The following is a 13,527-nucleotide window of genomic DNA, read 5'->3' as shown; positions in this document are numbered from 1 at the left end:
GACTAACCTTATCTCCCCACAGCTGCTCTGTGTTCCTGCTGGATCAGAATGAGCTGGTGGCCAAAGTGTTTGATGGGGGCGTCGTGGATGATGAGGTGAGGGATTATGTGGTCCTGGGCAGCGGTGGGGGTGTATGTGTGAGGGGGTATCCGTGAATCCTCAGGGGGCCCTCGGTGGATAGGCCACTGACAATCCTTTCTGCTCCTTCCTTGCTGTGGCAGACATACGAGATCCGCATCCCTGCCGATCAGGGCATCGCGGGCCACGTGGCCACCACCGGCCAGATCCTGAACATCCCAGACGCGTACGCCCACCCGCTTTTCTACCGCGGCGTGGACGACAGCACCGGCTTCCGCACGCGCAACATCCTTTGCTTCCCCATCAAGAACGAGAACCAGGGTGCAGCCTCGGGGCAGCGGGGGCGGGGCTGGGGCGGTGCAGTCGGGAGGGGCCTGAGCGGGGTGGGCGGGGCTCGGGAGGGCAGGTCCCTGCCCGGCCCCTCCGCTGTGGTTCCTAGCCCTTCTCCCTTCCCCAGAGGTTATCGGTGTGGCCGAGCTGGTAAACAAGATCAATGGGCCCTGGTTCAGCAAGTTCGACGAGGACCTGGCCACTGCCTTCTCCATCTACTGCGGCATCAGCATCGCCCATGTGAGGGGGAGGGACGGGGGCGGGGCTGATGAGGGACATCCCCCTCCCCATTTTACTTCCTCCACCCTCTCTCCCTACTGGGTCTAGAAGGTTCATTTCCTGGGATGGGACTTAGATCCTGGGATGCTGCTGAGGTGCCACGCAGCCTTCAGTGCTCTGGGCTTAGTTTCCAATTGGGGATACTATTTCTTGCCCTGTCCACTTAGCCTCCGGGTATCATGAAAAACCCTGGTTGCTGAAAATCTACCCCTGTCCTTCAGAAGCAATGACCTCAACCCAAACCCCTGGTCAACCTCTTTCTGACCAATATTGGGTCTCATTGTCCAGCTTGTTGGAAGTTCTGACCTGAGAATTCAACCCCAGATCCCTGGCAGGAGTCCCCTCCTTGCTGCTCTTCCTTCCATGGGCCTTGGTATTCATCACAGGAGTCTGGGCCAAGCCCTGGAGGGGTGCAAAGTGCCTCAAATGTGAAGAGGACTGGGGAGGTGGTTTCGGGAGCTCTGGACATAAGTTAGAGGTGGGGCCTGTACTCTGGTTGGAGCCCAAAGGCTCAGACTGGGGTCCCAGTGGGCTTCTGTCTGATCCCTCTGTACCCCTTTTGGGTGTTTCAAGGATTTCACAGTTGTCTTGTTTGAGTCCTGTCTTTCTCTCTCTCCCCTCAGTCTCTCCTATACAAAAAAGTGAATGAGGCTCAGTATCGCAGCCACCTGGCCAATGAGATGATGATGTACCACATGAAGGTGAGGCTTGTGTGGCGTTTCTGTCCTTTTCAGGGCCATCTGCTCTTGTACCCTCCTTCCCTGCCTTTCAGAATCTTCAACAGCCCAGGTCAGGGCTGGGCTTTCTGACTGATTGATCTCCTAGGGTAGAGAAGACAGACCCAAAGCAACACCTGGCCTCCTGCTCTGCTCAGGGACAGCTTCCCCAACCCTTACTTACAGACCTCTCCTCTAAGCTGTTTGTCAGTTCAGCACCAAGGCTGCAAGTAGCCTGCAGGCAGTATTCTACCCAGGGAAGAACTTGATTAAATCAAGTATTTCCCAAGTCCAGGGAGTAAGTCCCATCTTGGGAATTAGTGAAAGCTGGGAAACCCACTCAGGGCTTTTCCCCACCACTTCCCTGGGTATGAGAGTTACACAGTCCTGGGAAACCCTAACTGCTGATGTTCTAGCCCATTCACAGGTCCTGTGTCAGAATAGCTATTTTAAGCCTTAGTTCACAGTATGTGATCATCATTGTTCATTTGGACATTTCTTCTCATCTGTGTCCAAACTAAAGGGTCCCAGACTTTGTGAATAGGCTAAAAACTGTCATATGAAGAATTGAAGTTAGACTCTAGGAAGGTCTCCCAAGAGAAGGACTGCTAGGTTAGTTAGTGTCTATGAAAAGCCACCATGAGTTGAGGTCACAAAGGGGTGTCTCCCTGTCTTTGTGGAGGATAGGATATCTGCATAGGTAAAAGGTGGTCACCAGCAGGGAGGTGGGTTGTAGGGCTGGGTGAGGAGGGTGGAGATCTACCCATTCATAGTTCATAGGGTAGGGGCTCAACTGGGTTGCATTCTGTGTGAAGGATCCCCCACCTGCCATGGGAATTTGAGTGAGGACACTGGACAGGGAGGAAGCCATTGTCTAATTCTCTGGCTGGCTTCTTCTAGGTCTCTGATGATGAATATACCAAACTTCTCCATGACGGCATCCAGCCTGTGGCTGCCATTGACTCCAACTTTGCCAATTTTACCTATACCCCTCGCTCTCTACCAGAGGATGACACTTCCATGGTGAGCTGGCCCTCCCCTGCTTGACTGGGAAGTGGAAGGACATACAGTCAGAGATTTAAGTTAGATGTGCGTAAGAATTTCCCATAAGACAGGGTCATCAAGGAAGGCTATGGAGGCTCCTTTAGAGATGGAGTGGGCATGTGGTCTGTCATTATGGGGCTGTGGAGCTGTCCAGGGCCCAGGGGCTGGACTGGATGATCACCAAGAACAGCTCCAGGACCACTGATACTTGAGCTTGTGGCTTTAGGATTTGCAGCCCCTGCCCCATTTTTCTAAGATTTTAGGTGAGCTTGGTTCCAAGAGTTCTTAGTGCTAGGGCCCTTAGATGTCTAAAAGTTCACAGACATGAGAATGCTTGGTTCAACAATCTTATGATCCTTTAATTTAGATTTAAAGTTATAAGACTCCCAAATTTTGAGCTGGGACTTCAAAAATGTCTGAAGCAGGAGCCCCATCATGATACTGACAGTTCCTCTCATCCTTCTCATCCATTTCCTCCAGGCCATCCTGAGTATGCTGCAGGACATGAATTTCATCAATAACTACAAAATTGACTGCCCGACACTGGCCCGGTGTGTGCCCCTAGCCCTCCCCTGGGTGCAGACAGCCTCACTCTCACCTCTCTGGGTTTCTCTGAGTACAACTGCAGGAGGCCTAGTCTTGTAGGGTTGGGGAGAATGCATGAATGAGATGCAATTTGGATCATGAATAAAGGAAGGCAGAGCCCAAAGGGCTTCCTGGAGGAGGGGAAGCTGAGACCCCTCTGCTGCCTCCTGTCCTCTCCCAGGTTCTGTTTGATGGTGAAGAAGGGCTACCGGGATCCCCCCTACCACAACTGGATGCACGCCTTTTCTGTCTCCCACTTCTGCTACCTGCTCTACAAGAACTTGGAGCTCACTAACTACCTCGAGTGAGTGGCTGCACCTCCCCCACATCTGGCAGCAGCTGAGGTTCCCTCCCCTGGGAGAGGGAGGCACCTCCTATGAGGCAGGTCCTGTACCTGCACACTCATGGAGTCTTCTCAGCCCGGGGAGGAAGGTTGCATAGCCCCCGTCTCCAGGAGGGACTGGCTCAGGATTAGGGACTAGTGGGCCTGATCCCCACCTGGGTTTGCCACACTCCAAACCAGTGCTTCTTTCCAAGAAGGAGACTGGGGTGTCCCAACTGCCTGTTTGGGTGGCTGCTGGACACTTCCCAGCTGTCTCTCTTCTGGGGGGCTCAGAGAGGGAGCTGTGGGTGACCTTTCTTCTTTCTGGCTCCTAACCAGGGACATCGAGATCTTTGCCTTGTTTATTTCCTGCATGTGTCATGACCTGGACCACAGAGGCACTAATAACTCCTTCCAGGTGGCCTCGGTGAGACCTGCCCTCCCCAAGCAGGAGCCCTCCCTGATGTCTGGGAGGAGAGGTGGGGGCATGAGACGGGGAGCAGTTTTAGAGCCTGGAGAGGCCTTCTGGGGTTGCCCAGGGCTCTCAGAGAGGCAGGAGCGGGGCAGTGGGTAGGAGCAGAGGCTGCTGAGTCTCCACTGTGGAAGATGCTTGGATCTGAATGTGAGGAGTGACTGGAGTTTTCCTGGGCTTTTCCAGAAATCTGTGCTGGCTGCGCTCTACAGCTCCGAGGGCTCTGTCATGGAGGTATTGTCATTCTGCCCTGACCCTCTCTTGCTAATCCCCATAAGGCCAGTGACTTGCAAAGTTAGACTGTGACCCAGCACCTCCTGTTCCCACACCAGGCTCTCTAAACAGACTGTGGGAGCTGCCACCACTCCCAGGGCAAATCTGGCTCATTTTCCTAACTGGATTGGGGGGTTTGTGGGTGCAGATGGGTTTGAGAGTGGGGCTGTAGGAACTGCCTGAGCCAGGTTTGCAAAGTGACTACTGGGTGTAGGGTGTGTCCCTTTGGCTGTGTGGGTCAACCTCGGGCCCCTGTCCAACTCAGCCTTCTCAGCTTTGTCTTTTTTTTTTTTTTTGTACTGGAGATTGAACCCAGGGCTGCTTAACCACTGGGCCCCAGCCCCAGCCCTGTTTTGCATTTATTTAGAAAAGGGTCTCACTGAATTGCTTAGGGCCTCGCTAAGTTTCTGAGGCTGGCTTTGAACTCTTAATCTACTGGAATTACAGTGGCTCAGCCTTGCCTTTGATTGTTGGGTCCCCACCCTCACTTGGAGGATCTTTGGATCAGGACCAGGTCTGAGACATGTCTGAGTTTTCTGCACTTGTCTTGGCTCAGGTGGGAGCCAAATCTCCAAGGTCACCTTGCCCTAGGCTTCCTCCCACAACACCCTTCCAGAGGCTGCCCCTGTTTTCACACCCCCAGAAATGCATGTGGTGCTCGCCTTCTCCCAGGAGACCTGGCAGCAGCCCTGGTTGTGCCCTCTGTCCCCTGGCCTCAGCCAGCTCCTCCTCCGAGTGACAGCCTTTCAGCATCTGGAGACAGGGCCTTGCTCTCGCCTCCTTGTCTCGCCTTTCCTTGTCAGCAAACAAATGTTTTCTGCATGAATTAGTGTCTAAGACTTCAAGGAAACCTTTCAAAATTTTTCCAACCTGTGATGCCTTTCAAGTTTACTTTACTGGGTCTCTCCATGTGACAGCTGAGGTGTCTGTGGCGTGGAGCTGGACAAGGACTTGCCCTGGGTCACCCAGAGGGTTGGAACAGCTCAGAAAGGGAAGCAGAACTCCTGAGTCCCCTTTCTACCTGCTCTGCTAGGCTTAAAGGCCCAGAGCCCTGTGGGGTTTGACTGCCTCTTTTGGGGTCAGGATATGGGGAGCCCCTTTGCCCCAGCAGTCCCTCTCTTTTCTTCCCCCAGAGGCATCACTTTGCTCAGGCCATCGCCATCCTTAATACCCACGGCTGCAACATCTTTGACCACTTCTCCCGGAAGGTGATGGGCGGGGAGCAGTGAGTAGGGGTGGGTCCAGCAACTGGCCCAGACAGAAGAAGGAGCTGTGGGTACTCCTCAGGGGTGAATGGTGGGTTGTGTCCAGCGGGAGGCCATGAAGCTCCTCCCTTGACCCATCCCAGGACTACCAGCGCATGCTGGACCTGATGCGAGATATCATCTTGGCCACGGACCTGGCCCACCACCTCCGCATCTTCAAGGACCTTCAGAAGATGGCCGAAGGTGCCTGCCATTAGCCCTAGGCTCCCAGCCAGGGAGGGATGGGTGATCAGTGTGGGGAACTGCTTGGGGAGCATCCCCAGGGCTCAGACACATTCCCTTTCAGCATTGGCCCTTCCCTGGCAACATGGCCTCTCCCAAAAGATCCAGCACTGGCCCCTTGACTCCCAATGGGAAGGCCCAATTCCCTGGCTAGCTTTGGGGTGGGAGCCTTGTTCTCAGAGGGTACAAGGAGGCTGCTCCTCCTCTCCTTAAACCCATGGTCCCCCAACAGTGGGCTATGACCGAACCAACAAGCAGCACCACAGACTTCTCCTCTGCCTCCTGATGACCTCCTGTGACCTCTCTGACCAGACTAAGGGCTGGAAGACCACCAGAAAGATCGCAGTAAGTGATCCCCTGTCTGCAAAGGTATAGGCTGCACATTCTGCTCAGCTCTGTGACCCCTCTGCAGCCTCTCTGTGCTGAGCCCAGCCTGGCTAGATTTGGGGGAGACAGAAACCTAGACTACTCAGGTGATGGGTGAGGAGACTCGGGGGTTGCACAGCAAGTCAGTGACTGGTGAAAGGTGGACCAGAACCCAGCATCCACCTCTTCTAGGACCATCTCACTGCCAGGCTTGGGCTGGTAATGTCAGGCCCTCAGTGGGACTGGATCACTTGGCTTTACTTTGCTCTTGGAGCATGGGCTTGGGGGGATGGATCCCATCCACAGCAGGTAACAAGAGCATTGTCTTCCAGGAGCTGATCTACAAAGAATTCTTCTCCCAGGGAGACTTGGTATGTTCAGGTTGGGGGAGCACTTCTGGCCTAGGCTGGGGTGGCATTGGGCTAGCCTGACTCTGGTCCCTGATGGAGGAACAAGACGGGCAGGCCTGATGTCTTGCTGCCTGCAGGAGAAAGCCATGGGCAACCGGCCAATGGAGATGATGGACCGGGAGAAGGCCTACATCCCCGAGCTGCAGATCAGCTTCATGGAGCACATTGCAATGCCCATCTACAAGTGAGTGAGCTCACAGGGATGGCTGGGGACTCCCTGGAGAGGGTGGTGCAGAGTGGGGCCAGCTGTGGGTGAAACAGTAGACATGGTGCTGAGTTTGTCCTTGACCAATTCCAGCTGGTACCCAGCTGCCTCCTGCCTCAATGGGCCCTTCATTTCATCCTTGGCCCCCAGCTGTGGGAGACCATGCTTTCCTGTGCTAATCCTATAGCTCAGACCCCTGCAGAAATTCCGCCTGTGGTGCGACTCTTCATTTTTCTTGCTGTCTATGCTGAGTTTTAACCTCTAACCCTGCTCCGTCTCCAACTCCCGCAGACTTTTACAGGACTTGTTCCCCAAGGCGGCAGAGCTGTATGAGCGGGTGGCCTCCAACCGTGAACATTGGACCAAGGTGTCCCACAAGTTCACCATCCGTGGCCTCCCAAGCAACAACTCGCTGGACTTCTTGGATGAGGAATACGAGGTGCCCGAGGTGGACGGCACTAGGGCCCCCGTCAATGGCTGCTGCAGCCTCGATGCTGAGTGATCCCCTCCGGGACCCTTCCTGCCCGGCTCTTTTCCCACCACCCTCCACCAGTCTGGCCTGATGCACTGGGAACTAGAGCCATGGGTCCTGGATTCTAGACCAGGATGTGCCATGTCACCCTGGGCATGTGTGGACTTTCCTGGGCCTCGGCTTTCTCATCTTTAGAGTGAAAGCAACACTTCCAGCCTTGCCAAGACTTTGTGATTTGTCCTCCAGGAGCACAGGGGTGACCAGTGAGCAGTGGGCCCTGCTCTGCTCCTCTGACCGTACCCTGGCGAGTTCTCCCCAAGCCACTCTTTCTCTGAACAGTCTGGATGGTTCCTTCTGTGCCCCTTTCTTGCCTCATCAGATCTGTGTCCTTCTCCCCTGGGGGCCCCCACCCCATTGGGGTCTCCAGGCTCCTATGGAAGGGAAGGTGGGACTTCTCCATGAGCAGGGGAAGCAATCACTAGCTCTGCTGTGGGCAGAAATGGAAATCAACCCGGGGTAAAGGTGCCTCTGAGGACCACCCCTGTACTTGAGGGGTACAGGGACTCCAGGAGGAAGCTGCCAGAGGGGCAGCTCAGTGTTCTGGGGAGGGGACTTAGGCAGAAAGCAGATAGGAACAATGAATGGGCAGAAGGATCCCCTGCTGGGAGACAGGACAGATGTGTCAGCAATGCTTTCTGCTGGCTGTGTGACCCTGGGCAAGTTCCTTTTCCTATCTGGGCAAAACAGAGAGTAAGACAATCTGTTCTCCAAGATCCTGTTTAGATAAAAGTCTCCACAGCGCCAAGGAGCCCAACAGAGGGTGTGAAATGCCTCTGCTACCCTAGGGCCCTGAGTTCCTCAGTGTCCCCTGAGTTCCTCAGTGTCTCCTAAGTACACCCCTTGGCCTGAGTCCTTCTCCCTTTCCTGCAGCCAGAGAGGGACCTGGCTTCACTCTGGCAGGGTTTCTCTCCTCTTCAAGGCCATATCCACCTGTGCCCCAGGACTTGGGGTCCCCCCAGGGCCAGGCCTCTTGCTTCAGCCTGGCCCACTGGTTTCGCTCTTCTGTTTTGTTCTGTGTGTGGGGGCGGGGAGGGGCCACCTGCCTTACCTACTCTGAGTTGCCTTTAGAGAGACGTGTTTTTCTAGGACTCTGTGCACCTGTTGTATGTGGTCCCGTGGGCTGACCGCTTTGTACATGAAAATAAATCTATTTCTTTCTACCAACCCCGCCCTGTGGGGCTGTGGGCAGACCCTGCATGGGGTGGAGGGGAAACAGACCTGGGAAAGGCATATGTCCTTTGGAACTCCCCCAGCTGCCAGAGTCCCCAACCTAGTGCTTAGCCCTTCTTTTGGGGGGAGTTATAGTCCTGTTGGGTTACTCCCTGTGCCAGCCCTGTGCCCGCTGGTACATGTTCAGGGGTGGGTTGCAGATGGTGAAGCAACATGGATCACATGGAGCAGTGAGGGACATATCGATTTTTAGAAATTGTGGAATGCAAAGAGGAGCTGAAGGGAGCCTGCCTGGAGGAGGTGGCCTTCTATACCTGTGTGCTGGCCTGCCTTGGTTGTCAGGCTGTACTGCATGGGTCCCAGACTCTGAACCTTGTTCTAGCTTCAGGATGTCCGAATCCCTGTTAAGTCCCACATCCCAGTTTCCCTGTGTCCTGTTAAAGGGGTTCCCCTGTGGTGAGCTCCACACATGATCCATCCCTGGGTTGTGTCTGGGAGTTATTCCCTGCTCACCTGACGGTGTGAGTGGGGTGAGAGAAGCATGGGTGAGAGAAGCAGAATCCAGGATGGTGGCCATGAGGAGCCTCGACTGGCAAAGTCTCCAGGCCCTGTCCCCAGCTGGCCTAAACCTCTCTTCTGTCCATCACATCTTGAGTAGTCAGGCTCCACCTGTGAAGGAGGAGATAGATAGGGCCATCCTGTCACCACAACAGTCCCCCAGGATGCTAGCCTTGCGGATCTCTACCTATGGCGGTATGGAATCCACTTCCCTGGGTTAGATGGTCTCAGGGCCTCCCACCTTCGTCTTGGGGCTTGGGTTCCAGCACAGGACTCAGGACTGACCAGGGGGCTCCCAGGCAGGAGTAGGGGTCAGTTCCTGGCCTAGGCAGGCAGGGTTGGCTATGCTAATGATGCCCAGCTGACAACAGAGTCTGCGTAGGCTGGTGGCTGCTCTTCTGCCCTTGACCCCCACGCCACCCTGAATGTGTGTACATTCCTTCTTCCATAAGTCTTGGACAAAGAATACAATCCCTAGGGGCTTTGCTGACCCCTCAACCCCGCATCTGCTGTCCATCCTCAGCCCAGTTGTCCTTTGAAGACCATGCTGTGACGCAACCCTCCTTATCACCAAATTGAGTGAACAACCCACAGATGATTTCCTCACGCATGCAGGACCCTGTGCTGAGCCCAGAGCTAACTTTGTCTTTGTTCCTGGTCTGGAGGGTCTCACAGCTTGATGGAGGATCCAAACTCATACCCAGGCTGTGGGGCCTCAGGCAGGATCATAGTCCTGGGAAGAACCACAGGGAGGTTTGAAGAAGAGGATATGCTCTCCTGCAGGCACAAGGGACGTGAACTGCACAGTGAAGGCGCGGGGAAGGGAGCTGCGGCCTGCAGAGGAACGGACAGCAAGAGGGAGAAGAGGCTGGCTCACACCCAAGGGCCACAATGCCAGGCTGTGCAGCTTGCCTTTCCTCTGTGGGCCAGGCCTTTGGCGGGAAAGGGACTCCCTCTGTATTTATGAGTGCTCTAGAAAGTTCCTGCTGGAGAGTAGAGAAGTGACTGCAAGGGAGCTTGTGCAGGGATCATTTTGTGGGTGCTGCTCTGCCCTGGGCTGGGTGAGGAGAGGACTGTGAGAGGATGGATTGGCGGGACTTGGTGATGGGGGGTGGAGGTAGGGGTGCAGAGAGTACTGGGAGGTGCTCTGAAAGGTGGGCTCCATGCCTGCCCCTGAAGAGCCCTGAGTGGCTGCTTAGCACCGTCCTCATGGCACCCTGGTGTGAGGTGGAGCTTCTGGCAGGGCTTGGGCTCTCTGGAAAGGTGGACTGGGCAGCTCTCTGGGTTGGTCGGAGCAGCAGTCCAGGAGAAGAGGCAGAGGACAGATAGGGGGAAGGCTATGTTTCTGGCCAGAGCCTGTGGGCAGCTCTCCCCTCACCAGCTGAGAGGACACAAGTCTAACCCCACTGGCTTCTAGTAGCTGCCCTGCCCTCCCAACTTAATGGTTTCATTTTATATTTTATGTAAACTTCACAAGACTATTAGCCTATTGTGTAGCTAAGTGGACTGAGGTTCAGAGGGGTTAAGTAATCTGCCAAGGCTAGGATGTGAGCCCTGCCTGTCTGCCTCCCCTCCAAGGGCTCTTTCTCTAGGATAGAACAAGGTGGCTCAGGAGAACAAGGTCTCCGTCTTCAGTTTCTGCATGACTGTCATGGGGAACAGGGTGACAAGCAAGTGGATTGAGCCACAGAGCAAGAGCTGGGATCAGAAAAGTGCACTCTGGTGGGTGGGTGTTGGGGGGCAGGGAGAAAGGGAAAGTGGCTTATGGTTTGTAGCACAGCTCATGTCCAGTAGGTGGCACCCAGCCCTTGCAATCCTAATCTCCCCAGGGGTCAGAGAAGGCAGGGGTGAGGTGTTGAGATAGTCTGGCTCAGGTTCACTCCTGTAAGCCCCTTCATACTCACACACACAGTGGCACTCCCACATGCACAGCCTCATATGATCATTCTTTTTACATGGATTCCACTACACACACTCCACACAGCCTCCATTCCCCAGGGACAATGGGAAATGCTTCAAGAAGTCTACCTGCCTCTATAGGTGCTCTCTAAACAGGACAGAAGTCCATCAGTTCTACCTGAGTTGGACTCCTTGTCCCCTGGGAGTGTCCACTAGCTGATTGATCTCCCTCTGCAGAAGGACCCCTGGGAAAACAGAGTCAGCCTATGATCAGGTGTGGGCAGAACTGAGGCCACCCACCTTTCTTGTGCATTAAATAATTGCAAGGGAGCATTGAAGGTCTTGTCCTGTGCTCACCAGCTGAGAGAGGCAGAGCAGGACAGGAGGAGGCTGGGGGCCCTTAGAGGATCTTGAAGTTTGGGTGGGAAGGCCAAGTGGAAGAGGAGGTAAAGGACACTGCAGACAGACCAGAAGAGCAGGCCAGGAGGTGGGGACTTGCAAGGGGCTGTGCAAAAGGCCTCAGTCCACCCTGGCTGCTGAGCCTCCCAGGGCTCAGTCTCCTTGAGACAGGAGTAAGGGAGGGTTGGAGGGGGGAGGGGAATTTGGGAGAGGGTCTTGGGTGTGGGGAGGGGAAGTGAGCCATGGAAGGCATGAGGTGGCTAGACGGAGTGATTATGTTGAGAGATTTTTTTTTTCCATTGCCTCATTGTGGCCTCCTAGGATGGTGCCAGATCCAGAGAAGAGAAGGCATGAGATGCAGCCTCTGAGCAGGAGCTGGGCCCCCAGGGGGAACAGGGAAGCCGTCAAGGCCAGGATCTGGACCACATCTGGGGAGAGAAGGGAGTATTGGGTCAGGGAGAAGGGAGGAGGGGAGGAGACAGCCTGTAGGGTGTGGGGAAGATCAAGAATGTCAAGGGAAGCCTCTCATCTGACAAAAGTTACCACTTCTGGGTTCTTTCCTGAAACACGGAGCAAGAGCTGTCACCACAGACTGGCACCTGAACTCCTCGGCTCTGTTCACAATCCCTCTTGGGATTTCTCTTCTCTCCTGGCAGGATGAACATTAGAATTCCTCACTGGTTTTAGTTTTCCTGTTCATAACCAGAAACTGGAATGATAAGCTCCACTGGAGACCTTCAGGTTATAGGAAGGTGCTCTGTGTGTGTGTTGGTGGGGGGGAGGCTGCCCCATTCTGGGGAGTTGCATATGAGTGAAATCTGGGTATAGGTGGCCAGGATAAATCCATACAGGAAGCAATGAGCCAAATTTGGAGGTTGGCGGGTCAGATGTGAGAATGGGCAGTGTGGTGACTTCCTGCCAAGATGGCTGTCCATCTCAATCCCTAAATTATCCCTGGAGAAACCACATAACTGAATGGGAAGTGTGGGATTCTAGGAACTAACAACAACACTCTGGGGTGGATTGGGGTAGGGAGAGAGAAAAGTGAGGAGCTGGGTTGGGGGAGGCACCCACACTGCCTTGGACAATCACTGCCTACCCTCCCAGCCCTGCACCTTCACGGAGATGCCTCTTCTTGACGCTGCTTCCCTGCAGGAGGGTCACAGTCAGGGAAGGTGCTTGCAGAAGAAGGTGCCCGATTGCGTTGTGTGGTGCTTGGTGCTCACCTGCTTTAAGTCAGGATCCCAATACAGACCAGGGCCGGCCTTCAGCTCACCCCCAGACCACATTACCAGTTGGAATCACGGTGCCCCCCAAGGAAATACTGGACACCATGTTGAAAGAGTACATCAACTAAGAAACACGACTGAGGGTGACTTTCTGGAACAGATGGGTTCTGCATTTAAATGCTTTAAATTTACTTAAGGACGTAAGAGAAGATAATAGCAGCATGAAGTAAGAATAAGAAAACATTTGTAAAAAATAAAAAGAACCAAGTAAAAGAATCAGGATGGAGTAAAGAAGGCAAAAGATGAAATGATCAGTGAATTTTGAGGATCAAGTGGGAACACTGTCAACATAGGCAATAGGAAATGAATCAAGAAATAGAGGAAGAGAAAATATGAGAGATGTGCAGGACAAAAGTAGAAGTGTCAATGTCCAGATAATAAGCAGCTTAAAAGAGAGGGCAAAAAATTGGAAGACCTAAGATTAAAAGGGATCAGAGAATGTCAGTCAGGGGAGGTAAAGGAAAAACACAAGTATATACACATATTTAAGACCAACAATATAAAGAGAAAATTCTGAAATTTCCCAAGGGGAAATGCAGATCACCTGAAAGGAGAAGGAATCAGGTTATCACGAGAGTTCTCAAGCACATTCATTGCTGGTTGGAATGCAAAAGGGCACAGCCAAAGAACACACACACGTCCTCCATAGTATGTGGTCTGTGCACATACAGAATATCTGAAAAAGAGACCCTCTATGAGGCAACATGGAGGACTAAAAACTCCAAAGGATAAGTATGCCACAATGTTTTCTCATCATAATACTATTGTAGATATAAAGGGACATTGATAACAAACTAATGGTCAAATTACCATGTATCTGGACATTGAGTTGCATATTACTAAATTATCCATGGGTTAAAAAACTACAATGGAAATTATGAAATTCTTAAAATTAGATTAAAAAATCTTTACTACACATCCACATTTGTGAAATGACCAAAGCTATTTCAAATGACAAGTGAATGTATTTTTTTATATCTTCAAATTCATTTGTCAGGAAAAGAAGACTCTAAAAATGAATGAAATAAATGAGTTAAGTATTCAACTCAAGAGGCTGAACAAGAGAGCAAAAAAAAAAAAAGAACAAAATAAACAAACATGGGGCAGAAATAA

The 13,527-nt window shown here is 53.1% G+C and overlaps 1 protein-coding gene across 3 annotated transcripts in view; it reads left to right on the top strand.

The window, feature by feature from the left end:
• Window positions 1-8,263, top strand: part of Pde2a (phosphodiesterase 2A) — an 88,321-nt gene extending 80,058 nt beyond the window's left edge. For all 3 annotated transcript variants that reach the window (XM_021725064.3, XM_040284901.2, XM_078046631.1), the window contains 15 exons: window positions 23-95; window positions 222-399; window positions 536-648; window positions 1,311-1,388; window positions 2,304-2,426; window positions 2,928-2,998; window positions 3,214-3,336; window positions 3,694-3,781; window positions 4,013-4,060; window positions 5,233-5,307; window positions 5,448-5,547; window positions 5,819-5,931; window positions 6,285-6,323; window positions 6,440-6,546; window positions 6,859-8,263. In XM_021725064.3, the coding sequence (XP_021580739.2) occupies window positions 23-95; window positions 222-399; window positions 536-648; window positions 1,311-1,388; window positions 2,304-2,426; window positions 2,928-2,998; window positions 3,214-3,336; window positions 3,694-3,781; window positions 4,013-4,060; window positions 5,233-5,307; window positions 5,448-5,547; window positions 5,819-5,931; window positions 6,285-6,323; window positions 6,440-6,546; window positions 6,859-7,069 (1,540 nt within the window). In that variant the 3' untranslated portion in view covers window positions 7,070-8,263. The remainder of the gene's footprint in view (window positions 1-22; window positions 96-221; window positions 400-535; window positions 649-1,310; window positions 1,389-2,303; window positions 2,427-2,927; window positions 2,999-3,213; window positions 3,337-3,693; window positions 3,782-4,012; window positions 4,061-5,232; window positions 5,308-5,447; window positions 5,548-5,818; window positions 5,932-6,284; window positions 6,324-6,439; window positions 6,547-6,858) is intronic.
• Window positions 8,264-13,527: the final 5,264 nt, after the last annotated feature.

Source organism: Ictidomys tridecemlineatus, chromosome 4, assembly GCF_052094955.1.
Source record: "Ictidomys tridecemlineatus isolate mIctTri1 chromosome 4, mIctTri1.hap1, whole genome shotgun sequence".
Taxonomy (NCBI): domain Eukaryota; kingdom Metazoa; phylum Chordata; class Mammalia; order Rodentia; family Sciuridae; genus Ictidomys; species Ictidomys tridecemlineatus.
The sequence above is the reverse complement of the archived record's forward strand: the minus strand, read 5'-3'. Positions and strand labels throughout refer to the sequence as shown.